Source organism: Tyto alba, unplaced genomic scaffold (genome assembly GCF_018691265.1).
Source record: "Tyto alba isolate M040663 unplaced genomic scaffold, T.alba_DEE_v4.0 Super-Scaffold_3, whole genome shotgun sequence".
In the NCBI taxonomy this organism is placed as follows: Eukaryota; Metazoa; Chordata; class Aves; order Strigiformes; family Tytonidae; genus Tyto; species Tyto alba.
Window position 1 is genome coordinate 6,631,092 of NW_024881304.1, and position 27,610 is coordinate 6,658,701.

Below are 27,610 nucleotides of genomic sequence, written 5' to 3' on the forward strand. Positions count from 1 at the left end.
GTCCCCTGGGCCACTGAGCCCCTTGCCAGAACCTCCCCCTTCTCATGTCCTAACCCACCTCCCTTCCCCGAGTCCCCAGTGTGCCCCACTTTGCTCCGGCCTCCCTCTGGCCCTGGTGCCCCGCAATCTCCTCAATGCCCCACCACACTTGCCCTGCCACCCCCAGGGTGTCCCCCTGGCCAGTGTCCCCCCAGGGATCCCAGCGCCCCCTCCCAGTCCTGCTATCCCCCCGCCCACCCTGTATCTCCTCCAGTGGGTTCCCTGGTACCAGCGTCCCCAGGACCAGCGCGCTCCCCAGCCCCAATGTCCCCCACTCCCACTGCGCGTCCCATCCCCAGTAACCCCCGTGCCACCCCAAGACCCAGACACCCCCTAGCCCCGCCCCCGACTCTCCGCCAATCAGACCGCAGTGTTTCCAGTCGGTCCCCGCCCCCTCCTCCTGTCAGTCACATCCCCCGAGACCCGCCCACGGCTCGGGCCGCCGCCGGGAGCCACGTCAGGGGAGCGGGGACGCGCCTGCGCAGTGTTTCGGGCGGCGGCGGCAGTGACAGGCTGGCAGGAAGGGGCGGGCGGCAGGAAGGGGCGGGCGGCGGTGGTGGAACCGGGACGGGCACCGGCACCGGCACCGGGGCTGTCACCGGGCGGGAAGGGAACGGAACGGCCTCGCCGAGGGGCCGCTCGGCAGCACCATGCTGAAGAAGTTCGACAAGAAGGACGAGGAGTCGGGTGAGGGGAGGCGGGGGGAACCGGGCTGTGAGGGGAGACTGTGTGGGTAAGCGGCGAGTGGTGAGGGGAGATCCCTCCTGTGGGTGAGTGTAGGGGGGAGATGTGAGGGGAGATCCCTCCTGTGGGTAAGTGTGGGGGGGAGATGTGAGGGGAGACCCCTCCTGTGGGTAAGTGTGGGGGGGAGATGTGAGGGGAGACCCCTCCTGTGGGTAAGTGTGGGGGGGAGATGTGAGGGGAGACCCCTCCTGTGGGTAAGTGTGGGGGGGAGATGTGAGGGGAGACCCCTCCTGTGGGTAAGTGTGTGGGGGGGAGGGGTCCCCCTTCGCACCCCCTGTGGGTAAGGGAGGGGGAAATGTGAGAGGAGACCCCTCCTGTGGGTTAGTGGGGGGCAGGTGTGAGGGGAGAGCCCCGAGGGAGCTGTGAGGGGAGACTTGGTGCCAGCTTTGCAGCGGGGGCTGGCTGGTGTGCACAGGAGCGCAGTGAGGAGCACTGTGGAAGCCCTCGAGCAGCCGGCTGCTGTCCTCTCGCTGCTGCAACCGGAGGCTAAACTGGTTACGTTGGCACAGCACGCCGGGGTTACCTGCTGCAGCACCAGGTCTGGAGTCTGAGACTAAATATTGAGCATGTTAGCTCTGTTTGCCGTTACCCAATTCTGAAACGAGGTGCTAAAGCAAGGTAGAATCCAGTTGGTAGTTTCTGACGCTTTCTGACGCACATGGTCTGCTCTTCCAACAAGATCACTGCCACTTTCAGTGGATCTGAAAGGCTGAGAGCACCGAAGAAACACAAAGTAGTTGCTTGACCTTTCAAAACTTTAGGCCCAAGTAGTAAGGAAGAGGTTGATGTCTTACGTGGTGTGGAATTGAAGCTAGATATGACAGTGTTTACTTTCATGGTTGTCCCTTGTGGTATCTTTTTCATCTTCCTGTGAAGCTTTCTACATAGCCTGTTGTGCATAACAAATCAGTGCATCCTGAAGTGAACCAATTCAGTGTAAATCTCAGTGACTGCTCTGTGTGTCTGTGCTTGCTTTTTATTTTAATGTGCATGAAATGCTTTGCCCTTGTTTCCTTTGTCCAAAGCCTCCAGTGACGTCTTAATAAGCAGAGAATTTAGTGAGGCAGCTGTTGGAGGGGAATCGCTCTTGGCTTTTGGTTTTGGGGCCATTCTTCATTTGCACCCGCCACACACTTCAAGGTATTGGCATTACCTTTGGCGAAGGCTGGCAGGAGATGCACTTCCTTGTATTGTGGTGCTGACTCCTGTTGATTTTGTTCATACCGAGAGCTCACAGAGCTCTCCTTCCTTCTTTCTGTCACTGTTGCTTGCATGCTTCTCAACATTTTTTCTTTGCTACTGCATTTACTTCTCATCCTATTTCTTCTGTCTTGAATGAAGACTCCTAGCATTTACTGTGCCTGCCTTTCTCCTGTGGATTGTGTCTATGTCCAAAATGTACAGCCTGAGTGCTTGTCATTCTTGGTGTTAGGTGGAGGTCATCATACCTGGATTTACAGGCCCTGTATACCCATTCTTTCCCTGTAAAGGCTAAGATGACAGTCTTTTTGTTGAGGTGTGCGTGTTCACTTAATTGGCTTGTGTCTTTGTTTTTCGTGGATGGTTTAGGTAGCCTTGGATGAGCTGCTTCCACTGGCTCTCAGAAATGTACTTCAGGATGTTATTTTGAGCATATAACTGTTCTGAGATCCTGGCTCAGACAGTGTCTGTTTCTCTGCAAATCAATACAAATTTTTGTTAGTCATCCAATATTAGGAGCTTTCTGAACACACAGCCTCTGCCTTCCCTGCATCTTTCCCCTTTTCTGATAGAAGAATACTTTGATGCAGTGTGCTGTGAGGACCAAGACCTCATGTACAATATATTTCAAGATCCTTAGTGCTATGAAAGGTGAAGAGGTGATACTCTGTTGTTCATGGCTGATTTAGGGATTGTAGACGTGCCAGACCATGGGAAATACCATGCTGCTGGACAGGTTTTTTGAAACACATTCACATGCTTATACTAGAACCGGTTCATACTCACACCAGAGACGTTTTTGTTCTTTCCCCTCGTTTTCTTCTCAACCCCACGTTAGTGTCTGTGCTTTGTTCAACCACCTACTGCATTTGCAAACTTCTCTTGAGCCAGAGGAGGGCAGTTTATTAACTGGGAAGGAGCCAGAGTGCAGATGTGTTTGCCTTTAAGTGTAAGGCTTACTCTTGCAAAGGCTTCTGGTACTGGCATAGGATGTTTCAGGCCCAGGTCAGATCGGAGATGAGGCCAGGAGCTGTGCTCTCTAGCAGATCAGGCTTGTTAAATGTTGGAACAGTGCTGGAGATGGCTGCGTTTTATCCCAGGACCAGGCTGAACATAGGTACTAATTAAAACCTGCTTATCAATAACTGGCTGCCTTTGGAAAGCTGCAGCTCACAAATGCTTAGGAGGCGAGCTAATAGAGACCGTGCAGAATGATAGTGCTTTTCCCTGTGATTATTTTATTCTTAATTGGTGAGTTTTTTAATTGCTTAATATTATTTCTCCTGATAAGTGAAACAATGAAAGTTACTCTGTGTCCAGACTCTCTAGTCCACTGTCTTGTTCTCTTAATTAGTGATAGAGCCAAAAATACTTTACCCTGACTGGTTTATAAGGGAGGGATAAAGCACCTCTGAATCACCAGTCTGGCAAGTGAGACCTCTTTTTGTCTGAGCTTTTGTTTCTGGGCCTGTCTTATTGATACTCTGTCAGCAATATCCCAGCCCAGGGTCTGGAAATTGGTCTTTGGGGGTAACATTGGAGCACAGATACTTCCCAGCTAATCAGTCTACCAAAGCTCATGACTAGTTACTTCTGGAGGGGCTGACAAATCAAAGAATGTCATGTCTGCTCTGGCTTCTCTTAACTGCTATGAGGATATCCAATTAACATTACTGATAAGAGGGAGCTCTGGTTGCTTGGTGTTCATGAAAAAAGTTACCCCAAAATGATCAGTCTGTTTTTAATGTATGAGCATGGTTAGAAAGTTGCTTTTCCATAGAGCTATCCCTGGAAAGACACTTATTTTATTTTGCAGGTGGGGGTTCCAACCCATTCCAGCACCTGGAGAAGAGTGCAGTCTTGCAAGAGGTAAATCCTCAGACAGTGTCCTTTGTGTACCCCTTTCTGGATAAAGTCTCTCCCTCTCTCAAGTAGCTCATTGGAGAACTTCAGCAAAGAAGTGGGTTTTTTTTTACAGTTCTGCTAACTCTGAAAGAAATGGGCAGCACTCCTGTTCTTATTTTATTGTTGGAGGGAGGAAGGGAGAAGGTCGAAATGGTCTCTGTAATGAATTAAAGTCTGTGAGCTATAAATAGTAGCAAAATAAATAAAATTATCTGGGAAAGCTCACCCTAAAACAGGAAGGTTGGGAAATTTGCCTTGAACACCCCAAATGTCTTGCAGATGACAAAGTTAATGAGTAGGGTGTGACTGGTTATTGAATAGTGTGTGAATTTGCCCTGAAAAAATGCCTTTCTATTCAACAGCAGGTAAACTTCTCGATCCCCAGACCCTGTTGTTTCAGTGTTATCTGTTTGCTTGCAGTGTTGTGAATGGTGTTGGCTCTCGTTAGCCTCGCAGAGCTTGCATACATCTGTCAGATGAGTAGTGTTTTAGCTAGCACACAATCCAGACTTGTGTGGGTGAAAGTGTGGTGAGGATTTGGCCTTTAAACCTTAATTGCACTTGGATTTGACTGATCCAAAGTCATTAAGAATCTTGCCATACCTTGCTCACAATGTGTTGTTTATATCAGTGGCCAAGACCAGACAGGACCATGTTTGTGAGGGAGTGTTGTTGTCAGCATCCTTGTCCTTTATTTCCAGGCACGAGTGTTTAATGAGACTCCCATAAATCCACGAAAATGTGCTCATATCCTCACCAAGATCCTGTATCTCATAAACCAGGTAAGGGAGAGAAAATTTATGCCAGTACAGAGACACCTGCAACAGGCCCAAAGCTGGTTGTCGTAACTGGGATTTCCTTTCTTTGCAAACATCTTCTAGGGGGAGCACCTTGGTGTCATGGAAGCTACCGAATCCTTCTTTGCTATGACCAAGCTGTTTCAGTCCAATGATGTAAGTCTGCTTATTGTTTTCTGCTCTATTTATCTGGTGGGACAAGTTGTCAACAGTGTCTTTTTCAGCCTTGAGATGTGTGTTTTTATACAATTGGCTTCTCCATCTTGCCTGGAGCTACCTCATCTGAGTGGGAAGAGTAGGATGAAAGTTTAGAAACAGAGATCAGATTCCTAGCCCTTCCCAGACCTTGTAGCAGCTTAACTGGTGCATTCTCTGTTCTTGAGACAGAGATTCCTCCCTCTGAATTGTTGTTTAACTCCTGAGATTGTGCTAGTCACAGATCAAGCCTATAGTCAGCTAGAATACACTATGCTTTGTTCTCAGCATTAAAAGATCCTGTTTCCTGCTGAGAGTCAATGACTGTGTGTCCTGGAGGAGGCCAGGAATTAATACCTACCTGCAGCAGTACCATCACTAGCTGTCCCCCAAACCACAAGGCATTAAAATCATGAGACTGGTGTAGAAATCCCCAGACTCAGGAATATAAATTGCTTGCTTGCTTTCTTTTGAAGTAACAGGGTACCTTCAGCTAATGATTTAAAGCTTTTCTCCTTGTTCACGTGAATGACAAGTGAAACTGTAGATCCAGCTAAATCTGGTATCTCTGCAGTTTCACCCTAAGATTGAGGGGTTTAGAAGAGGGAGAGGTGCTTTGTACATCCTTTACGCTCAGGCACTGGGGCTCTCTGAAGGTATCAGGTTCTTGATCTTCACAGTAAAATCATGGAAGCAGCGAAAATTGAGATCCCTTCCTATGCAGGATCCTCTCAGCTGATGTCTGTCTTCCCTCTTTCCTTGTCAGCCAACTCTTCGCAGGATGTGTTACCTGACTATCAAAGAGATGTCTTCTATTGCAGAAGATGTAATCATTGTTACTAGCAGGTCAGTCACTTCACTTTTCTTATTGTTACCCTCCAGTAATGCCTGTTTAACCTCTTGGACGTAACTAGTCCCTAAACAGAGTGAGAATAGGGAATGCCCTTGGTGAGGAAAAATTTTTTCCCTTACAAGAGGCCATTAAAATACAGACATTGAACTCCTAGTGCTGTATGTGAAGTATGCTGTGTCCCTGTATCCCATGCCCATGGGCGTTTGGATAGTCTCTTTTGGTTACGTGATATGGTGGCATGGCTGTTTTCCCCTTTTGCAAAAGGCTGTTTCATTAACCCGTATTTTCTTGACTGAATGCCTTGAAGCTTTTTGAAGATTTCTGGCATCAATCCCAAGGCTTTCAACAGGTAGACAAGGGTTTACTGCTCCTGTAGCAGCACAGGATGTGACTTCACTGGGGAACAAAACTCCCTCTGTGAGTCATTCCTGAATTGCTGATCATCCTGCTGAAAGGCCAGTGTGGTTTGGGGAGACAGGAGCCTGGGGCTTTAGGGTCAGCTGGGGACCAAGGCTATGCAGAAGCCAGTCCCAAGTGCTGTGATGTGATAAACCCCTGTCCCCTCATATATGGTCTTTCACTGACCAGAACCCTGGAGAAGGGGCAGGAATGAGCATGCAGTAAGGAAGTCAGATGCCTCAGGGGTATGTGTGTGTGCTCCAGCCTTGATTGTTGATCAGGAGCCCATGCAGCCTGCTGATGGTCTTGGAATCTGAGTACTGATTTTTTTCCTCCTGCCTTCCCACCGTGGAGGGACTTGCCCGGGCCCTGCAGTTGCCTGCTTGGCATTCAGCTGTGATGCTGGCTGCCTGCTGCTCTGTGTGCACTGCGTGCACCTGAGAGCTGCTGGCTCAGGAGTGCAGTATTGAAAGCTTCCTCTTTTCAACCAGCTTAACCAAAGACATGACTGGGAAGGATGACAATTACCGAGGCCCTGCTGTGAGAGCGCTCTGTCAAATCACTGATGTAAGTGCTACTTTTCCCTTGTGGCAGCCCTAGGCCCTTCACCTTTCCCTGCTTCACCCCATCCCATTTTCTCCTCTGCTTTTCATGCCTTTGCATCTCCCCTTTCCCACTCCTAACAGCTTTTCCATATTAGCTCTTGTTTCCCTCTCCCTGCAGAGTACCATGCTGCAGGCCATCGAGCGCTACATGAAGCAGGCGATTGTTGACAAAGTGCCAAGTGTATCCAGCTCTGCTCTGGTGTCCTCCTTGGTATGTACTCTCTGCAGGGCAGGCCTGAGGGACAGTCAAACTGGGAAGCAGTCGTCTCTGGTGGGACTGGACATCTTGAGAGTTTCAGGGTTTCATTGATGCTATATACCCTCTTTGTGAACTGAAGGACTGGTGCTGACTTTGCAGGAGATCATTGACCTCTTGAGGCTGTAGATGTTGTAGCCAAGTCTCTGCGTGCTGATCCCTTACTCTTCTATAAATTGCTGCCACCAGCACCCACATGGAAAACGCTCTTTGCTTCTTCAAATGAGCTGCGATTCCCAAAGTTTCCTCCATCCTTCTCTTATGGGTTGTCTCTGGCTTTGTCTCTCCCCAGCACCTGCTGAAGACCAGTTATGATGTGGTAAAACGCTGGGTGAATGAGGCTCAGGAGGCAGCTTCCAGTGACAATATCATGGTGCAGGTAGGAAACCCACTGCCAATGCAATGAATAGTAAGCAGCAGTTGAGAGTGGAGCAGACTGCTGGAGCTCAGCCAGGCACCTCTGGGCAACAGAGGGTATAAAAGTGGAAAGAACATGCCATGGGTTTGTGACCGTCTCTTTCCTTGCACAGTATCATGCTCTGGGCTTGCTCTACCATGTGCGGAAGAATGACCGCCTGGCAGTCAACAAGATGCTCAGCAAGTTCACGCGCCACGGCCTCAAGTCACCGTTTGCCTACTGCATGATGATTCGAGTAGCCAGCAAGCTGCTGGAGGAAGAGGCTGGCAGGTGAGGAGGGGCTCCTTTGCCCTGCTGGAAGAATTTCCTCAGGTCCTGCTTCCATCTCCTCTTGCAGGCTCACTTGCCATCTCATGAGGATGATTATTTCCATGCAGCTACCCTTTTATTGTTGGGTAAAAGGCAGCAGAGAACATACAGGATGCTTTCATGGTTGTTATGAAATGGCTTCTGTGAGTCGTGTGTGTGCCTGCACATTGAGTACTTTCTTATTTCTCTAGACTTTTTTGCATAGTTGTTCTTTATTGAAATAGTCTGCTTCATTTTCTCTGTCTTCTGTAATTGTTTGGCTACTGTGTATGCAGTATGGCTTCCTGGTGGATAAGTCATGTGTGTACAGTCAACTCTAGATGTGTGAGGGCTGAGGGAGAGTCCCTTTAGCCTGTAAGGCAGAGGATGTCTTCTCAGAAGGCAGCCTGACTTCCAGTCCAAGCGTGCTGGAGGTGCAGTATAATGACTGCTGCAAAATCTGGGGACAGTAGATTTACAGCTGCTTTTACCTTTCCACAGGCTATGGGACCTGCCTGTTTCTGCTGCTGGATTCTTCATTTCTGTTTGCACCTTTGTTTTAATTCATTCTTGTGGGTTTTTTTGTACCTTAGCCGTGACAGCCCCCTGTTTGATTTCATCGAGAGCTGCCTAAGAAATAAGCATGAGATGGTGGTCTACGAAGCTGCATCTGCCATCGTTAACCTGCCCAACTGCACTGCCAAAGAGCTGGCTCCAGCTGTCTCGGGTAAATGTAACGCTCGTGGCAATGGCGAGGAGATCGTGGCCCTGCAATGGTGACACCTGCTGATTACCCCGAGAAACAAGGACCTTGTGTAGTTTCAGACTTGTAATGCTGCCGTACCCTTTGTTGCTTTATGCTGCTGCTGAGAGCCTGTGGTGTGTGTGAATGGCTTTGCTCCTGTAAAGGTACTTGCCTGGTGTGTTCAAGTGTGGGTTACTGGAGGGGCCTTTTCTTTCTGTGAAATGGGGCTGAATTCTAACTGACAACTCTCCCTGCTTTAGAGTGAGTGTAACTGCACAAGAAGCCAAGGTGTTGGGGTCCTGCCTTCCCAGCTCAGTCCAATCCAAAGGTTCTGAGCTGGGACTCTTGACAGGTAGGGAGGCTGTCTGTCACCTTTCTGCACAGAGAAGGTGCCCTTCATGGACCAGCCCTGAGAAAGAGCAGGTTTTGCGTAGAAATGGAGAACAGTACTTCAGATTGACTTAATAGGAAAGATGACAAGGTGATGAAATTGGCTTTCAAGAGGAGCAAAGGATAGCAGTACCATGGAAAAAGAGGGAGGTGGGTAAGAGCTAGTTGTTAGCAGGGATGTGTGGCAAAGGGGACAACAGGGAGGGAGGGAGGAAGCTGGTAAATTCACAGTTGCTTCTTAAGCATGCTTCTAGTTATCTTGTGCTTGCAGCTATCTCTTCGTTGAAGCTCTTGTTTTAGGTATGAAACATTTCTCAATAACAGATTGCCTAAAAGTCTGCCTTTGGTTTTCCTGCCTTGCAGTTTTGCAGCTGTTCTGCAGCTCCCCAAAAGCAGCACTAAGATATGCAGCCGTACGTACCCTCAACAAGGTAGGAGCCAGTCTCTTGGGAGCTGTAATAGTTTCTCATGTACAGGGAGGTACAGAGTTCAGAAGAGAAAGAGGGAAAGAATACGTGATGATTTTGTGTGAATAACCTCTACCCTGGGCTACAGCCTTACATTCCATTGCTTTGAGTGGAATGAAACCTCAAAGAACACTTTACAGAAGGAAAAGAAAAATTTTCACGCGTCTGTATAAGAGTGTCACTGGTCTTATGTGTTACTGCTTTCCCTTCTGAGCTACCTGTGGTGAAGGAGCAGCTTGTAAAATGAGGATCAAACCCTGATGCTGCTTCTTGCCTGCTCCTTGGCAGCCTTTGCTCCAGCTTTTCCCTTGACCTTGTAAACTAAAAAAAGAAAAAAGACAGAATGGCAATGTCTGGTAACTGCTGTGCTTACAACAAACAAAGCTGTTTGCACGGCTAGGCTCACTGAATTTTTGTTGGGAGTTCCTAGCTTTCTTTTCTTAATATATAGAGTAGAATGAGAGTTAAAAATTGTAAATGATTGTTTATTACTACTGCTTTTCTTCCAGCAAGAGGTGCAATTCTGCAGGAAGAAAGAGCTTGTTACTTTAACCTCAGATTAGCTGTTTGAGATGACCCTCACGTACAGTCTGTAGCATTTTATTCTTACAGGAAGGACTGAGAACTTAGAGACTTGGTGGGTTTTGCCAGTTGGGCCTTTTGCATTTATTGAGTGATTTCCACTCTTCCTTCTCTGCTCTAGGTGGCCATGAAGCACCCATCCGCTGTGACTGCCTGTAATCTAGACCTGGAGAACCTTGTGACAGACTCCAACCGCAGCATAGCCACCCTGGCCATCACCACCCTGCTGAAAACCGGCAGTGAGAGCAGCATTGACCGGCTCATGAAGCAGATCTCCTCTTTCATGTCAGAAATCTCAGATGAGTTCAAAGTAAGGAAGTAGGAGAAGGGACACACAGGTTCCTGAAGAAACCCCTTGGTCTTTGTCCATGTTTGTATCTGCACTCTGAAACCTGCATGGAGCTGCTTCCAGGAGCTGACCGGCAGAGTATTTGCAGGGAAGAGAAAGAATCCAAGGCTGTTGGCCTAAACCATGCCTCAGTCGTACAGCACCCAGCTCCAAAGTCATATGCTCTCTTTTGGGAAGATGTCCTTTGAGAATTAAATCTCTTTTTCTTCTTTCCAGTGGGTGTGGGCTTTTCCTAGGGCATAAAGATCAATTTCTTCCAGTTCCTAGTATTGTATCTCCTGGAACTGCACTTGTTGGCTAGGTAAAGGCAAAAACTGTAGCTTCCAGGCTAGAGACCAGCACAAAATTGACAAAATTCAACTATTTTTTCTCTGTGGTGAGACATAATCCTTTTTTACTTGCCCCGCTTTTCCTCCAGGTTGTAGTGGTGCAGGCCATCAATGCACTGTGTCAGAAGTACCCTCGCAAACATGCTGTCCTCATGAACTTTCTCTTCACTATGCTTCGGGAAGAGGTAGGTTTGCAGGACAACTGCTTTGTGTTCCTTGTTTGTATGTGTGAACTGCAGGACTTCACAGTGGCCCCTGTGAGTGTCAAGCTTTTACTGATAAAGCTGTGCAGTAAGAGCCTCTCTTTAAAAGGCTTGCAGTCTAACTGACAGAACTATTGTGCACAGCTGGCCATTTATACGCATACTGTCGGGCATATTTTTAATGTGGTTTTCATTCTTTGATTTTTCTGGGGGTGTATTAACTCTCAAAGCAAATGCAGGCAACAGCAGATCTGTTGGCAGTCCATGTGTGTTTCACATTTGAACCAGCTTTCTTTTATACATTGACAGCAAATTCCAAGAAGTTTTGTCTTGTACACAAAGATTTGGTAACAACCTATTTATTGATGACACGGGACCCCTTTTGTTCTGTTCTCTGTGCTGTGGCAGTGAAGGGATCACGAGTACCTATAACCATTCTCTGCATTCAGTCAGACATAAATTGCAGAAAGACAGCTCTACAGAGGTTTGCTGAGGCCGTTTCTAGATGAGCTAACATGCCTGCAACACAGCTGGCACCACTGCTTGCTCTGACATCACTTTCTGCCAATTATAGCCTCTCGTTTGGGAACAAACCAGAGCATCTCATTTTGCTCCTGTGAAAAATGGACTGTTCTCCTTTCCCAGATTTTCTGTGGGTGGATGATATAATTTTGAATGTGGTTTTGTAGTTCAAACCATTCTGTTTTAAAGCTTTTTTTAATCCACAGTAGCTCCGGAAAGATCCCCCAGATGCCCAGCACTGTGCATGTAATTGGCAGAGGATAGTGTGCAGTTTAATCCCCTGGTGTGTATCGAGGACACTAGTAAATAATGTCTGAAGATAACCGAGCATTAGCAGCATGTCAGGTTATGGGGTGTGCCTGGGGAGGTATTGATTGCCTGTCTTCCCACACTAATGGGGCTATTTGCTGGGTCCTGCTGTGGCAGATATGATCCTTAATATATTTCTCTTGTGATTCATCCTCAGATGTCTGGTGCTAAAGGGGAGAGGGTTGGGCTTTCTCTCCTCCCATATGACTGTTCTAATGTACTAATTCTAGCAGCAGAGAATTTTGAAGGAAATGGTAAACCCTTCAGGTGGATGGATTCATTTACCCTCTTTAGGACTTGTTTTTATATGCACTGCAGCCATTCTGAAGGGAGCTGGCAAGAGACCTTGAATATTAGCTGGCCCTCTGGGTGTATAGAGGGTCAAAAGTGGGGGCATCATTTCTGCCCTTCTTCTTTCAAACACAGATTAAAAGCACTGAGTGTGAGTGACCTCTGAAGGAAATTCTTTCCTGTTTGGCTAGTTCAGAGTCTCTAACATACTGAGATTTTCAGCTGAGCAGTTCCCTTTTGCTCCTTAGGGTGGCTTTGAATATAAGCGAGCCATCGTGGACTGCATCATCAGCATCATTGAGGAGAACTCGGAGAGCAAAGAGACAGGCCTGTCTCACCTCTGTGAATTCATCGAGGACTGCGAGTTCACTGTGCTGGCCACTCGTATCCTCCACCTCTTGGGGCAGGAAGGGCCCAAAACCAACAACCCCTCCAAATACATTCGCTTCATCTACAACAGGGTTGTCCTGGAACATGAAGAAGTCCGGGCAGGTAAGAGACACACCTGGAAAACCGTCTACCCCATAACAGATCTTCACAGAAACAGTGTATGAACACCTCTGCTTTTGAGGATTGTGGTTCACTCTAGTCCTGAGCAGATCTTTTTACACAGCAAAGATCCTGCAGTAGTACTGATGGAAGAGGTGGCCTGCAGCTGAGGGATGGGGAGGGAGATGCAGTGACTCTGAAACTATACAGAGGAGGTCTCCAGGCACTTTGTTGTAATACATCTGCTTCTTTCTAGTCATAGTAATGCTTTATACTAGCACTAGAATCTCTGACGTGGCATTTGATCAAGGCCAGGAAATGGAGGAAACTTCAGCTGATTTCTTTGGTTCCTAATCCTGTTTTCATGACTGGTGCTACAGGTGCTGTAAGTGCCCTGGCCAAGTTTGGGGCCCAGAATGAGGAAATGTTACCCAGTATCCTGGTGTTACTGAAAAGGTGAGTTATAGCTCAGAGTTTCTCAACATCGTGAGTGGAAAACCCTGTTTTCTTGAGAGCTCGTTAGCTTTGCCATGCATGTCTAGTCTCTTCTAGCTGTGGATCTGAGAAGGTGCAGTGGGAACCGGGATCCTGTGATGGGATCACCACTGCATTCAGCACCACAAAGTGGGAAGAACCCATGTGGTGGGTGATTGCTTTTCTAATACAATTACCAGTAGATTGCCAGTGGTCTCCCTCCTATGACATGTTCTTTCTGACCCTGTAAGGTGGCTTAGTCACCTGGGATTCATTCATGTGGATTCTGCTGCCTTGCACTGAAGAAAGTGTTCCACTTTGCTCTCAGGTGTGTGATGGATGATGACAATGAAGTGAGAGACAGAGCCACCTTCTACCTGAATGTTCTGGAGCAGAAGCAGAAAGCCCTCAATGCTGGCTACATCCTGAATGGTAACGCAGGAAGTCCTCAAAATGAATCTGCACCTCTTTCCTGGTTTAACAGGTGACAAAGAGCTGTCATTATCTGTGGTTTCAGTGGTGTCCCTTCTGTCCCCAGGTTTGACGGTGTCCATCCCTGGCCTGGAGAGGGCTCTGCATCAGTACACCCTGGAGCCCTCTGAGAAACCCTTTGACTTGAAATCTGTTCCTTTGGCAACAGCTCCTATCATCGAGCAAAGAGCAGGTGAGGAACAGTCCCTCGAATGCTGGTCCAAACTGCTAGTAATTCCCTTGCAGCTCCAGCCCTCGGACAGCAGACTGTATTGGGCTGGCTGGGAATTGCTGAGCTCCATACTATTTGAATTTGGTGGGATTACATCTTCTGTAAAGACTAAGGCCAGCAAATCTGGTTGTTCTCACATTAATGTTTCAGTTTAGTGCAGCTGCTAATAATAGTAATAGTTGCTAATCCTCACTGGAGCTGCTGCAGTTCCAGAGGTGTTTAGGAAGCTAAATATGGATGTCTAGTCCATCGCAAGATGAGAAATGAGCTCCCTTTCTTTCCTTTGTCAAAGCCCTCTCCAGACAACGATCTGTTTTCTGATTTAGTTGCTTCTTACTCTTCAAATCTTTTGGTTTTGCTTTTTTTCCTTTGTGTATTTTCTTTATCTTTTGCAGAAAATGCCCCTGTTGCTGTAATCAAACAGCCAGAGAAGGTGGCAGCAACACGACAAGAAATATTCCAAGGTAAACTGATGCAAAGCCTCTCCTATGCCTGTGTGTGAGAACAATATAGCCACCTCTTGCTGAGCCTTCCTTCCTTAGCCCTTCTCGCTTTTTCCCATCTGTTTTCAGCGTGACATGGGCTCCCAACTTTAAGTCAGCTGTTCACTCCTGGGGGTTGAGGGGTACCAGCAGTCCTGTTCTTTCTATCTTGCAATAGATGTGGGCAAATGATAACTAATTTTAAAAATCCCTCATGAATGTTTATGGATGTTTGATGGATAGTTCCTTGGTGCAGCAGTTTCTGGCAGCCTAAACAAGGGCTTTGAAACTGCTAACACCCTCCTGTGGGTTGGGGAAGGCAGTGGTTTGTGTCCTCTGTTTCAGAGCAACTGGGGGCGATCCCAGAGTTTCGGGGACTGGGCCCTCTCTTCAAGTCTTCCCCAGAGCCTGTTGCCCTGACAGAGCTGGAGACGGAGTACGTGGTTCGTTGCACCAAGCACACATTTGTCAGCCACATGGTGTTCCAGGTGGGTAGCTATGGCATGTGATGCAGAAAGAGGATTGGAAAATAAGCTCCTGACCAGCTAAAAGCTCCACTGGGAAGAAATAGCTTGGGGATATCTGTGTTCAAAGCACGTCACTGCAATGAGAAGTTGTTAGTTTCTCATCCAGGGCAGCAGAGCCCCAGAAGAAATTAATTAGGGAGAGTGTGTGTGTGTGTGCGTGTGTGTGTGTGTGTGTGACTAAACAATGCTTACATGTACAGTCAAAATAAAGGAAGCAAGCACTAGATGGGGCTGTTCTCACTGAGCAGCTAGCAAGGGGAGCTGTTCTTTCCTGAGAGTCCCCAAGCATGTGGTTTGGCCATAAGAGTGTGAAGCTTATTGTATCTGAGAGGCTGAAAAGGGTACCCAAGAAAGGGACATGGTGAGGGAGAGCTCTTCATCCCCTGTTTTTATTTTAGCCTGTGTAGTACAAGTGTGTTTTTTTCTGTATGTCTTGGCCTTGACTGTACTACCCTGCTGCTACATGTGAGATGTTAGGATTGATGTGCCAGCATCTTTGCCTGGGCCTCAGGGACTTCAAGGCAAGTCCTACACTAGCTTGTGAGCAGCAGTGTTTTGTCCTTAGCCAGCTCCTTCCTCAAAAGCTTGAAACTGCTTACACAGCCCTCGTAGGGGTTGATCTTTGTTTCTATTGTCCATCCACCAGACGCAGTTGTATGAGGTTAAGTGACTTGTGATTGCAGCTGGAACAAAGTGTAATCATCAACTTTAGACTTGCTGAAACCATCAAGCATGCTGGAACTTGCTCAAACTATCCCTAGACTGAGCCGTGCAAGGGATCATCTTCTCATCTGTTGTGGGGCACTGTGTCCCTGTAGCATCAAGTGAGAAGATGTAGACAACACAGTACTTCTGTTTCCATATAGCAGAGAGTTAACCTGTGAATTACCATGCAGGGAGAAAGGACAGAGTACGTTTAGAGGAAAAAGTTCCCTACTAACTGGTGAACTGAAAGAGGCAGAAGCTGACACATCCCTGCCCTCGCTGAATTTGTGCTCCTGCCTGGGTGGCAGAGGGCAGGTATTGGATAGTTGTGTGCTGGTTCAGTTAGTGTAGTTTCCTTTCAGAGAAAAAAAAAAAAAAAAAAAGTTTGCTGGAGCACTGGAGTCCCCGTCAGGGTTTTGGTTGCTCCCCCAAAGCATTTAAATGAGTAGTTTTTAGTCACAGTTGCTCTGTGACTAAACCGGAATGCATGAGCTCTGTGACTAGCCAGCTGATAGTGAGGTGCATTGTTGAAACACAAAGAGCTGGGGGTTCACAGCTTGACACCACGCTCCCACTCTGCCTGAAGTGAGTCTGCTATTAGACCTATAGCGAGCAGCTTCAAGCTGTTGCTGCTTTCCCCTTCCCTGTTTAGTTTGACTGCACGAACACCCTGAACGATCAGATCCTGGAGAATGTCACGGTGCAGATGGAGCCAACAGAGGGGTATGAGGTCATTGGCTACGTACCTGCCAAAACCCTGGTGTACAACCAGCCGGGAACCTGCTACACACTGGTGGCACTGTCTGAAGAGGATCCGACAGCAGGTAAACAGTTTGCCCTCTATGTTTTCCCGATGTCCCCCAAATTAAGCGTACTGTATTGCTTACCCCCACACATTCTACCTTGCATCCTAACCAGATATTTATAGCCTGTGTGTGGGTGCAGCCCTGAGTGATGCTGAGCATGATTCTTTTTGCTGTTTGGGGGCTGTCAGACCTCCCTTCTCCTCTCCTGGTTCTTTTGTGCTGTAGCATCATCGAGTCAGGCTACGAGAGCTGGCAGATGAGCATTCAGCTCTCTGCTGAGTTACCTCCCGTGCACAGTCCCTTAGCCTGTCTATTCTTTGTGTTAGTATGTGGGGAGGCTGGCACTTGTGAAGCGCTGTGAGTGCCCAGATGCTCTGAGTAGCAAAGGGATATTTCAGACAAACCGCTGGAATTTCAGGGATGTCTATCTGAGCTGAACATCCCCTTATTTGTCACTATCCGGAACATGAACCAGGATTTACCTGGGCTTTGGTCTCCCTGGTTTGTGTTCTGGGACTGCTCACCTGTGTGTGTTGCTGCTGTTCACACGGCACTGCCCGTCGTCTTAGGGATGAGTCATCCCTTCCCCTCCCAGCCCGGTGATATTAATCATCTGCTGTGTTGCAGTGCAAGGCGGTTACATTTCAGAGGTGCATGAACCGATCCCTAGATAAGGGATCTTGCCTCTTCACATGGTGCTGGTGGGACATGTTTAGTAAGGATTCCCAACACAATTGAGGTTCATCAGGAATAGCACTTGATCAGAGGATTATGGTCTTGTACAACTGTCATGAGCCTGTCTTTATTACTGTTTGCTAGCCTTAATATTACAAATAAATAGCTTGTCCTTGAGAGACGGAAACTGTTGGAGAGCCCTCTCTAGGTCACTGGCTAAGCCTGTGATGGGGAGAACCCAGCCGCCCCAAATCTCCCAGCCCTGATCCTGCCTCAGGAGAGCGTGGATCTGGTGGTAACATGGGCTTTGCCTTTGCCTCCCCTGCCTCCAGTGGCCTGTACCTTCAGCTGCATGATGAAATTCACTGTCAAGGACTGTGATCCGAACACGGGTGAGACGGACGACGAGGGTTACGAGGATGAGTATGTGGTAAGGAGCTGGGCGTGTAGCTGGTCATGGAAACCGCTGGCATTTTGAGGGTTTTTGTGATCTGTACTCAGATCCCTGCCAGCAATCATGTGACCACTGACGCTGATGTGGGCAGCATCGTGTGAAGAGGGGGTTCTTGCTGTCTCTGTCGTGTCTGTCCCAGGATGCAGATATGGGTTTGCAGAGCTTGCTTTGTCTCATTTGGAGTATCTTCCTGTTGCTCTCCAGGCAGACACCTGACTGCAGGCTACCTACGTTTTGGGAGGCCATGGTGTGCCCTCCAGCTTTGGCTGGCTGTGCTCTGCAGGCTCCAGAAATTGCACAGTCAAGTTTGTGGAGACAGAGGGCCATCGGACATCGTTTGTTCTCATTACTTGCTCTCTGTGGTGGCACAGTTAATTGCCTAGTGGCTTGCCTGATACGGGGAGGTTGCTGTCCTTGTTCTTGCTCTGGGGAAGGTGGGCTTTTCCCTCCCCAGCACTGAGTCTGATGAAAGCACTAATACTGCAGAAGCATCTCTCTTTCAGGCTTTGTCGTTTCCAGGCAGGCTGTTTTACCACAAAGGAAGAAGCTGAACTTAATGCTTGGTCAGAAACTGAGACTTGCTTGCAGAGGGTGGTGCTTACCCTCCGGAGAGGAAGGGGTGTTGTGACACAACCTCAGCTTGCTGTGTTAGCTCCAGAGGTGTTTTCTATGCATTGCCTGTCACTGCTGCGAATCTGATCAGAGGCACTGCTGTGCAGTGAGTCACTGAGGACACAGCGTCCTCCCAGAAGGAGTGGGGAGGGTTTTTCCCAATGGAACGTGCAAGGGTATCCCCTCTCTCTGCTTCCCACCCAGGGCATTTGAGTGACATGTAAGCAAAGTCTTCCATGTGTTTCAACTAGAATCAAGAGGCGATTCCTTCCTGCAGTGATTTCTGAAATGAATACAGGCTGCTGGCCGACCAGCTCTGGCACCGATTGCCCTTTGATACATGCTCTGGAGGGACGGGCCCGGTTCTGCCTTGCCCAGACATAGTCACAGCAGCAGTTCAGCTAACCCAGCATGCAGCACTGGGTGATAGTGAGCCTCTGACAGTGCCTAACTGTACTTTACCAGCCTACAAAATGATAAGCCAGAGAGGCAAAATACAAGCTTATGTGCATTCCATAATGCTGCACCGGTGTGAGCACAAGCAGCTGTTTCTTAGCTTTTGTTTCTTCCTCTGCTTTGGGTGTTTGTTCAGTGCTTTGATCTCCACCAGGCCAAGGGCTGTGCTCAGAGTGGGAACTTGCTTTGTGAACCTTGGAAATGGCATGACCAGTGGCTTTCACAGGCCTAGCAGTTGCTCAACCAAGCAGTGTTTGCTCAAGCAAACCAGGAGGGACAGGGCTTGCTCTGATGTATCCATGAGTGGAAGTGGAGGCGTCTCCTACATTCACCTGATCTCAGGAAATCCAGTCTAAAGTTTACTCTGGAGAGAGCCCGGTTAAGAGCAACCATGTTTCACTTGAACCTCTCTACCACCAGCTTGAAGACCTGGAGGTAACAGTGGCTGATCACATCCAGCGAGTTCTGAAACCGAACTTTGGAGCAGCCTGGGATGAAGTGGGTGATGAGTATGAAAAGGAAGAGACCTTTACTTTATCTGCTATTAAAACCCTTGAAGGTAAGGAGGTGTCTGAGCCCAGCAGAGCTCTTAACATTCCCTCCAGAAGGCAGAGTCCAGAGGCACAGTCTGGCCCACTTTAGAGCTCTCACAGAAAGTCTAATGGGGAAGAACCCTTCACAAGCTATTTCAGTGTAGCTGTTAAATGCGGAGCTACGGTTACTGTGACAGTAAGTTAGTTCAGGTCTCAAAAAAATGAGTATTCTGCACCCTGTGGAGACCAGGCTGGATTGTGGGAGGCAAGAGAACATCTTGCTTTGCTCTTGCACTCTACCCTTCCAAGCAGACAGACCGTAGTTCAGCTGTGAGCTCCCACTTCCCTTCTTGAGACCAGTAAGAAAAGATGCAAAGAGCAGAAGACATGAGGTTGGTGGGCAGGTTCGTGGTGTAAACCCTCTTTTCTTTCATCATGTATTAGAGTCCTTTTATTTTTTCCTGAGAAGCCTGTAAAAACTCAGTCCTTTTGATGGCTTAAAGTGGTGTCCTTGTCCTATAGCCATCTCTGTGCTTCCTTGCACAGCTTGGGATTTGAAATACCCTCCCTGAGGCCTTTTCAGATTTCTCCTGAAGACCTGTGTCACCTGCAAGATGTTTCCTTCCTTCTGCATCTGTCCCCAGAGAAGCAAGCAGGCTGGTAGGGCTGTGCAGTAAGTGTGCAGGCAGCTGCATTCACCTACTTCCGTCGTCTGACTCATTCACCCTCTTTTTTTCTTTTGTACCTTTGCTGCATCAGATAACAGAACTACTGTGTGGCAGGGCGGTTTTTGTGCGTTGCCTTCGCCTCCCTGGTGGCCTCCAAAAGTGTGATTCTGGCCAATGCTCTGTGTCCCTCAGGACAGAGAACATGAACCCTAACATGTGGGGAGGGCTTGAGTCACCTTTAGGTGCTTTTTGTGTGTCCCTGTTAAGGTACCTATGACATGGAGCCTATTTTTTTTTTTTTTTTTTTCTTAACAGAGGCAGTTAGTAATATCGTTAAGTTCCTGGGGATGCAGCCCTGCGAGCGATCAGACAAAGTGCCCGATAACAAGAACTCTCACACTCTGTACCTGGCAGGTGAGCTGTGGGGTGAGGTCTCTCTGCTGGAGGAGCAGCTCTTTGGGAGGTCGCACAGAGCTGCTTGTTGAAAATCAGGGCAGGAGTTTCTGAAGGAGCCCACTGTGCTCCGGGTAGGATTTGGAGGCTTGTGCCTGCCATGGTTTCTGTCTCCACAAGTGGGGAGCAGCTGGTGTTGGGATGAGGGAGGGTGTGGGGGGGTGTTGGGATCAGCCCCAGGCTCAGGTGGGTGCAATCTGCAGTCTTCATGGGCTGCGACACCCCGGTTTGGCGTCAGGCTGTGGGGGAAACTACACCACTCAGCTGGGGTTTATTTTACACTTTGCTTTCATGAGTTCTGCAGTAGCAAGAGGCCCAGGTACATTATAATGAACGAGAGGTGTGCTCCTTGAGGGTCTCTGGCCCTGTGCTGGGGACTTCCCAGCCTACCTCTGGGAATCCTGTCCTTGCCAAGCAGTAGTGTTCATTTTCAGGCTTGCAGGGGAGGGTGGCCTGCGATGTGCTCACTCCTTCCTCCCCCTCTCCCTGCCAGGTGTGTTCCGGGGTGGCCATGACCTCCTGGTACGGTCTCGTCTCGTCCTGACTGACACGGTGACGATGCAGGTCACCGCCCGCAGCGGCGAGGAGCTCCCCGTGGATGTGATCATGGCCTCTGTCGGATAACCCGCCTTTCCCAGGACTGTCCCGACACCGAGCCCCCCCGGGCACTGCTTCTTCCTCTGGCAGCAGAATAGGGATCACGTTCACTACAGCAGCTTTTGTCTTCTGCGCAGTACAGCTGTATTTGGGGCTCTGCCTATAAAATAACGATGTTTCCAAGCTCTGGTGGTGCGAAGCACTTTGTCCCCGCTCCGGAGGCTTTGCTAGCGGGCGGCCAGACCGCCACAGCCGCGCCTTGGCCTTTTGATGCCGTTTCAATAAAACCATCTCGTCGCTCTCCCTGGCCTGGTTGAGGCGCGGGAGCGGCCGTACCGCGAGCGGGCCACGCCCCCTCCGGGAGCGGGCCACGCCCCCTCCGGGAGCGGGCCACGCCCCCTCCGGGAGCGGGCCACGCCCCCTCCGGGAGCGGGCCACGCCCCCTCCGGGAGCGGGCCACGCCCCCTCCGGGGCAAAGTGCGGCGCGGCGCTCGGCGTGTCCGTGTCCGTGTCCGTGTCCGTGTCCGTGTCCGTGTCCGTGTCCGTGTCCGTGTCCGTGTCCGTGTCCGTGTCCGTTCCCGCTCAGAGCCGGGCGGGATGTGCGGGCGCACGGCCTGTTCCCTGGGCGCCGACAACCTCCGCCGGGCCTGCGCCTACCGCGACCGGCGGGGCGGGCGGCGGCAGCCCGAGTGGATCCAGGCGGAGCGGTACCGACCCTCCTACAACAAAGGCCCGCAGTCCAGCGGCCCGGTGCTGCTCTCCCGCCGGCACCTCCAGCAGGTACCTCCCCCCACCCCCCCCCCACCCCTCGCCCCCCAAACCGGAGCACGGGCTCTGGCAGCCGCCCTTTGCCAGCGCGTTGCTGCCGCGGGGTGTCCCGGGGCTTACCGGGGAGGTCGGCCGGGCGGTGGGAGCGGGGCTGAGCCTCCCGCCGCGGCGCGGCTCCCCCGGCCTCTCTCTGCTCCTGTACCGGGCAGGTACTGAATTCTCCAAGTGCAGAAGCGTCTCTTCTTGTTAGCGTTTACGTGTTCCTGAGGAGAGTGGGGAGTCAGTACCGTGCTTCCAGCGTAGCGTTGTATTTTCTGCAAAAATTCATATATGAGCGATTAACCGGGGTAGAAATTTTTCCCAATTGTCTAGAATTGCTCTGCTGGTTTTATTCTGCTTTCCTAAGGCTTTTTTTTTTTTTTTTTTTTTCATAACGCTGCTAAGTGTGTCCAGCTTGCATTGATAGGGGAAGGTAGAGAAAAAAAAAAAAAAAAATCTTAACTTCAGAGCTGTAAAATAACTGTACACCTGTGGTGACCGTTATCCCGGCTAATTTAAGCTTCACCAGACCTTCCCCAGACAACCTGAGCAGCCTCTACAACCGTCTGTGCATCTCATCTGGTTTCCGTATAAGAGGGTGCCCAGCGAACTGCTGCTTTTTCGTGTTCAGTGGGGTGAAGCAGGGTGTGCTGAACCAAAACCCCCCAACCTGGGCTACCTCCCCTTCTCCTCCCCTGGCCCGTGGGGCAGCGAAAGGGGCTGCTGTGCTTCACAGCCGCTCCCAGCGCAGGGGAGGGGGGGATGCCTCGGTGGGGCCACTTTGGAGAGGTGTGGGCGATGCCATCCGACATCCTTCATGCTCTTCTTTCTGACCGAGGGGTCCCACATCCCCCCAAGAGCCACCCCTGAGCTCGTGGCGCAGGGGAGCACGGGGCTGGGAGCGTGATGCAGACACGGGCTGCGTTGTCCGTCTGTGCAAATTGTGGGGACCCCGGCATGGCCTGAGGTGCCCCTCTGTGCCGCTCCTCAGCTGTGGGAGGCTCTGGAAGACCTCACAAAACCAGGCACATACACATCCCTGTATATATACACCTATAGTAGGTATATGTAGATCTATTGCATCTTTTTGGGAGCAGATGCCCTCGGGGGCCTCGCTCGCCCCAGCTCTGTGCTGGCAGCTGCGGGCAGAAGGTGAGAGTGAGCTGGGGGAGAAGTGAAAGCCACAAGCCATTTCCATTGTCCAAAGGCAGATGGTATGCAAAGTGCAAGGAGTGAAAGTGAACCAGGAGAGTAGAAATCACATTATTAAATTAAAGGTGAGGCTTACGCCCTGCAGCGTGCTCACTGTAAAAAGAGGAATGTTCTGAGGACCTTAACACGAGCCTGATAGTTTTTTTTTACTCAAGAGCTGGGGAGCTCATGTGTCTGGGCACTGCCCATTGAAGGAAAACTGCATTTGTTCCTCTGGAGAGTTGTTGGGCAAGCCCTGGAGACACTTGGTTATTTATTCCTGCAAAATACTCTTGTGTTTTCTGTTGAAGATTAATTCTTACAGGAAAGCCGTTAAAAATATGCAAAGGGTTATAATTATTGGCTATTTCTGCATGGCTTGCGAGTGATATACCTGCAGAAGAGCAGAGGCAGATTTGGTGCTGGAGGGGCTGCGAGCCCCAGCTCAGCTCTCGGCAGAGACACCAGCCTGTTCGCCCCTTGCAAGGGGAGAAGCCGCTTTCTCGGGGCTCTGTGAAGCCCCTTTCTCAAGCTGTGGGGATGCTCATGGTTCCTGCGACGTGGCTCTGACCCGCGGTGTTTCTCTGTCTCCTTTGAAAGGATGCCGACTCCTCCGAGCGGGTCCTCATGGACATGCGCTGGGGCCTGGTTCCCTCCTGGTTCAAAAAGGATGACCCCTCCAAAATGCAGTTTAACACCTCCAACTGCCGCAGTGACACCATGCTGAAGAAGTCCTCCTACAAGGTGAGTTGCTGCTGTCTTTGTGTCCAGCTTGAAGAGATCTTGCAATCGGCAAAACCAGAGCTGAAGCATCTCCCTAGCGAGTACCCGTCACCGTTTGCCTGCTGCACAGGGGAGTAACTCCCTGTACTGCAGCGCTGGCGGATTGCATTAAAAAAAAGAACTGAAAAGGTGGTTGCTGGTGAAGCTCATCTTTCATCACAGCTCTGGTGGTGGCATTTGTGCACCCCGTGGGGCAGTTTAGGGGAGCCCCAGGAGGGAGGGAGAGGGCTGGGTGGTCCCAGGAGCCCTCGTCCTCCCTCGCAGGCTGCCCGTGGCTGCTTTTCACCTCTCGCTTGTGCTTTCTCTCCCCCAGGGTGCTCTCCTCAAGGGCAGGCGCTGCGTGGTCCTGGCGGATGGCTTCTACGAGTGGCAGCAGAACAGTGGGGGGAAGCAGCCATATTTCATTTACTTCCCTCAGACCAAGGATGCTGCGGTACGGAGTCTCTCACCGTGTCTGAACGCTCGTGCCCAGCTCTGAGCCCCTGCTCCCTCCAGCTGCCCAGGGAAAAGCCCCCTTCCCTCCAGCTGTGCCCACCTCTGGGGGTCTCTCCTTCCCAACAGGGCTCTGTTCTGTGGTGGGCTCAGTGTGCTGGCATCCCTGTGGCCGGTGGGCCCTGCCACTGCGGTCCCCTGGCTGCAAACGGTGCCGCAGCCTCCCCGCCGTCACAGTCACTGCTCCCCACATGCCAGATATTTGCATGGGTAGGCGATGTGTCTCGCAGGGGACTGGGCTGGGAGTTTCACTACCTCTTTCCTTTCGTTGGGATGTTCAGAAGGGGAGGAGAGCGCTGGCTTGCCTCAGGGAAGATGAGGCTCTCTTGGAGTTACCTCCTGGAAAGCCCTCAAATTAGTTCAGTTAATGACTTTAGATCTGAGTTGTTGACCTGCTGCAGCACTGGCAAGTCTGTGATCCTTCGTCTGCCGTGGGTCAGCACCAACCGGGGCGATGGGGCCTCTCTCCTGCAGGCTGAAGGGACGGAGGGAGATGACGAGTGGAGAGGTTGGAGGTTGCTCACCATGGCTGGGATTTTCGACTGCTGGGAGCCGCCAGCGGGAGGAGAAATGCTGTACACTTACACCATCATCACCGTGGATGCCTCCAAGGACGTGAGCTTCATCCATCACAGGCAAGTGAGAGCGGGCAAGGGGGCTGCAGGGCCGGGGAGGGGGGCAAGGGAGGAAAGCTAGGCCTTTAAACATCGGTCTGGCAGCCGGCAGACAGGGAGTCCTGCTTCCTCCCGATGTCTGGGAGAAAAATGTTAAAACATTACCGGCTTGTTTCGGGTCACTGGTTCACACACTTTCCATAAATCACCATCCCTGTACCGTGGTGGGTGGCAGCCGGAGCTGGATGGCTCCCTGCCTGGGGCCTGGCAGTCAACCCCTCTGCCTCTTCCAGCAAAGCAGATACCTGGGCAAAGCGAATGCATGCTCTGCCTTGCAGGAGAGCATCCTGCTACTTCGGTTTTCCCCGTTTCCCCCCGAGCTGCTAGCTCCTTGCTAGCTTACAAGCCTGGCTTTTGCCATCCCACTCTGCCGTACCGGTGCTGGGCTCTGGGTCTGACTGTCCTGTCCCCTAGGATGCCAGCCATCCTGGATGGGGACGAGGCCATCAGGAAGTGGCTGGACTTTGCTGAAGTGCCAACTCAAGAAGCGGTTAAACTCATCCAGCCCACAGAGAACATCGTTTTCCACCCAGTGTCCACCTTTGTCAACAGCATCCGCAACAACACGCCCGAGTGTCTCGTGCCCATTGAGCTGGGAGAAAAGAAGGCGAGTGCTGGCAGGGGCTTGGCAGGGGAGGGCTCGGCCGTGGTGACGTCCCTGAGCAGGGCTGGAGCTGCCAGGCTGCAGGAAGGGCAGCAGCAGGCAGCGTCTGCAGGGCCTGCCCGTGCTGGAGTGCAGAGCCCCAAACAGATTCCCTTCCCTCCGCTTCCAGAAATAAACTGTCACCTCGTGCCAGGATTTCTCTGCCAAATGAGGCAAATTCCATGTGAAATGGGGCTTGGAACAAGCCTGTTTGCAGCAGCCCAGGGAACCCCCTGCAGATGTACCTGATTGCAGGCCGGGCCGTTGCTCCAGCCTGCGCATCCCATTCTGGACCAGCTCTCGCAGCCGGCTCTCTGCCCGGCTCTTGCTGTGCTTCTGACTTTTCTCACACTGCCTTTTGTCTCTCCAGGAGGTCAAAGCCACCCCAAGCAGCAAAGTGATGCTGGGCTGGTTAAAAAACTCCCAAGAGGACTCTCCCCAGAAGAAAGAAAATGATTTGCCCAGGTGGACAAGTCAGTTCATCCACAGCCCTTCGCCCAAGAAAACCAGCACCAATATCCTGCAGCAGTGGCTGAGGAAGGAAGGAGAGCCCGCTGCAAAGAAACGCAAGGCATAGGCACCAGCTGGGATGGCTGGCCATCCTTTTTCCTCCTGATTTTCCTAAGCAAAATGAAGAATGGTTTTGGGTTTTTTTGGAAGGCTTTGCAGACTGGAGTTGAGATTCTCCAAGTCTCTCAGGTGTTGATCTGATGCTCTAGGTTGCTGTCTCTGTTCTCTGTGTTTTGTTAAAGGTTGGTGTTTGTCTTTAAAGGTTTTGGCTTTGTCTTGTGCTGACGGGAGTGAATATAACCTGCTGGCCTCTCCCCTGCCAGTCACTCATGCCAAGTGAAGATAAAGCCCTGAGAAGCATCTCAGCCTGCCAGGGAAGAGTAGCTTCTGCCTTCTTGACAGTATTCATAGTTCGTGTGTCCTGTTTTCTTTTCTTCACCCTTTTTTTGGTATTAAACCAATACTTCTTTTCTATTTTATTTCATACTGTTTCTGCACAAGTTCCTTTCTAATACTATCGCCCTCCAAAGATGGCTGCAGGACAGAAGAACATGCAATAATTATGAGGATGAAACCCCAGGCTGGGAAGATCTGCCAGATTCATCCCGCTCTGCACCCGTGCTGCCACACGCATTCGTGGCTCCTGAACAGGGAGATGTTTAAGCAGTGCCTGAGGGGAAATGGGCTGTGCTTGGGTTTCCCTGGGGACAGCAGCCTGGGACAGCATGTCTTGGTCACGTTGTTAGTACAGTCATTTTGTTAATGGGATTTGAAGACTTAGAGAGGATTTTCTTGATCTGTGGAGGGATGCGCTCTGCCTTGTTCATAAAGGTCATTCATTAAAGCCCAGATAACCAAAGTGCCATTACAGAACAGCACAGGGCAGTTGTTTTTGAGGTCAGAGATTTTGTAAACAGAGCCAGATGTTACAGACCAAAAGCCTTACACAGTGGGACCCTTACTGGAAAGCAGTACTTCATTTGTATTGGAAACAATAAATTGGAATTAACTGGTTGACTGCACGGTGCCCTTGTCCATGAGTGTGTCTGTGTCCCTCTGGCCACCCACATCCCTGTTGCTCCTATTTTTCAGGCAGAGCTCATACCTCCTTTCCATCTGCTGTGGGGAAAACCAGCTACCCGCTGCTGAACTCTCAGGGTACTGGCAGGGCCTTGTTGCTGAAGCATTTCTATTTGCCAGTGGAAAATATTCCCCAGGGATTGATTTTGGGGCTCCTCTCCAGTGATCTCTCCCCAAGGAGCTGCAGGGGTGGCCACAGCTGGGGCTCGTCCCTGGGGAGGGACAGCGGGGCCGGGGCAGGAGCTGCAGGACGGGCACCCCAGGATCCCCGAGCGCTCTCAGAGCCAAACCCGTCTCCAAATCCCTCACATGCCATGGAGGTGGCTGAGCCCAGAAGGTCTCCTAGTTTACAGGAAATTGGGGTGAGATTAGGATTTCCAGACAGAAACTCTGGTGCTAGCTGGCTCCTCATCCCTCCCACGGTGACTTGAGTGAGGCAAGAGAGTCCCTGCAGTAGCAGCTCCTGGCAGAATAAATGAGTCTTCAGGTGCTGGGGCCGTCACCTCCGCCTTGCAGGAGCACTAAGGGAGGTTTCTCTCCCTGCCAGGCCATCATTCCCCCAGGGTGAGCAGCTCAGCTGCCCTGGGCTGGTCGCTGCTAGCTGCAGATCAGGCTTTTCCAAAGGTCACAGGCTCATCCCAAATTCGTTTCAGGTCTCCAGTTGCTATGGAGGGAGTGAAGATGCTGAGCGTGAGTGGGGGACACTCACCTTGGCCCACTCTGGGGAACATAATCCTTTCCTTGGAGAGGCAGGGGCAATGCAAAGACACAGGGTACAGATTACCTCCCTCCAGATTGTGAGCACCAGCAACATCATCACCGAAAAAACACGCTGATGGTTTAAGGAGAAGGTGTTACTGCTGAACTACACCACCTTTAAACTGGAGCCTGGCTGCTCGCCCAACACCGT

At 50.5% G+C, this 27,610-nt stretch overlaps 2 protein-coding genes across 2 annotated transcripts; both read left to right on the forward strand.

Moving 5' to 3' along the window:
• The first annotated feature begins 565 nt into the window (after positions 1–565).
• COPG1 (COPI coat complex subunit gamma 1) lies at positions 566–20,703 on the forward strand. Its single transcript, XM_042799315.1, has 24 exons — positions 566–726; positions 3,800–3,852; positions 4,590–4,670; positions 4,770–4,841; positions 5,647–5,726; positions 6,624–6,699; positions 6,856–6,948; positions 7,286–7,372; positions 7,524–7,681; positions 8,293–8,426; positions 9,198–9,265; positions 10,005–10,193; positions 10,651–10,746; positions 12,135–12,378; positions 12,756–12,831; positions 13,178–13,281; positions 13,388–13,513; positions 13,948–14,016; positions 14,380–14,522; positions 15,919–16,090; positions 17,080–17,177; positions 18,690–18,828; positions 19,786–19,884; positions 20,417–20,703. Exons 1-24 carry the CDS (start codon positions 690–692, stop codon positions 20,545–20,547), a joined length of 2,625 nt encoding a protein of 874 aa, XP_042655249.1. The 5' UTR covers positions 566–689; the 3' UTR covers positions 20,548–20,703.
• A 179-nt stretch (positions 20,704–20,882) lies between these two features.
• Positions 20,883–26,642, forward strand: HMCES (5-hydroxymethylcytosine binding, ES cell specific). Its single transcript, XM_042799317.1, has 7 exons — positions 20,883–21,015; positions 21,076–21,300; positions 23,119–23,262; positions 23,615–23,734; positions 24,268–24,428; positions 24,882–25,074; positions 25,481–26,642. Exons 2-7 carry the CDS (start codon positions 21,118–21,120, stop codon positions 25,685–25,687), a joined length of 1,008 nt encoding a protein of 335 aa, XP_042655251.1. The 5' UTR covers positions 20,883–21,015; positions 21,076–21,117; the 3' UTR covers positions 25,688–26,642.
• Positions 26,643–27,610: the final 968 nt, after the last annotated feature.

Bases quoted from the DNA above. Each gene is read 5' to 3' on its own strand.
- COPG1 (XM_042799315.1), top strand. From the start codon at position 690: ATGCTGAAGAAGTTCGACAAGAAGGACGAGGAGTCGG. The intron at 4,671-4,769 runs GTAAGGGAGAGA...AACATCTTCTAG, and splicing joins TCCTGTATCTCATAAACCAG to GGGGAGCACCTTGGTGTCAT. The intron at 13,282-13,387 runs GTAACGCAGGAA...TTCTGTCCCCAG, and splicing joins TGCTGGCTACATCCTGAATG to GTTTGACGGTGTCCATCCCT.
- HMCES (XM_042799317.1), top strand. From the start codon at position 21,118: ATGTGCGGGCGCACGGCCTGTTCCCTGGGCGCCGACAACCTCCGCCGG. The intron at 23,735-24,267 runs GTACGGAGTCTC...TCTCTCCTGCAG, and splicing joins CTCAGACCAAGGATGCTGCG to GCTGAAGGGACGGAGGGAGA. The intron at 24,429-24,881 runs GCAAGTGAGAGC...CCTGTCCCCTAG, and splicing joins GTGAGCTTCATCCATCACAG to GATGCCAGCCATCCTGGATG.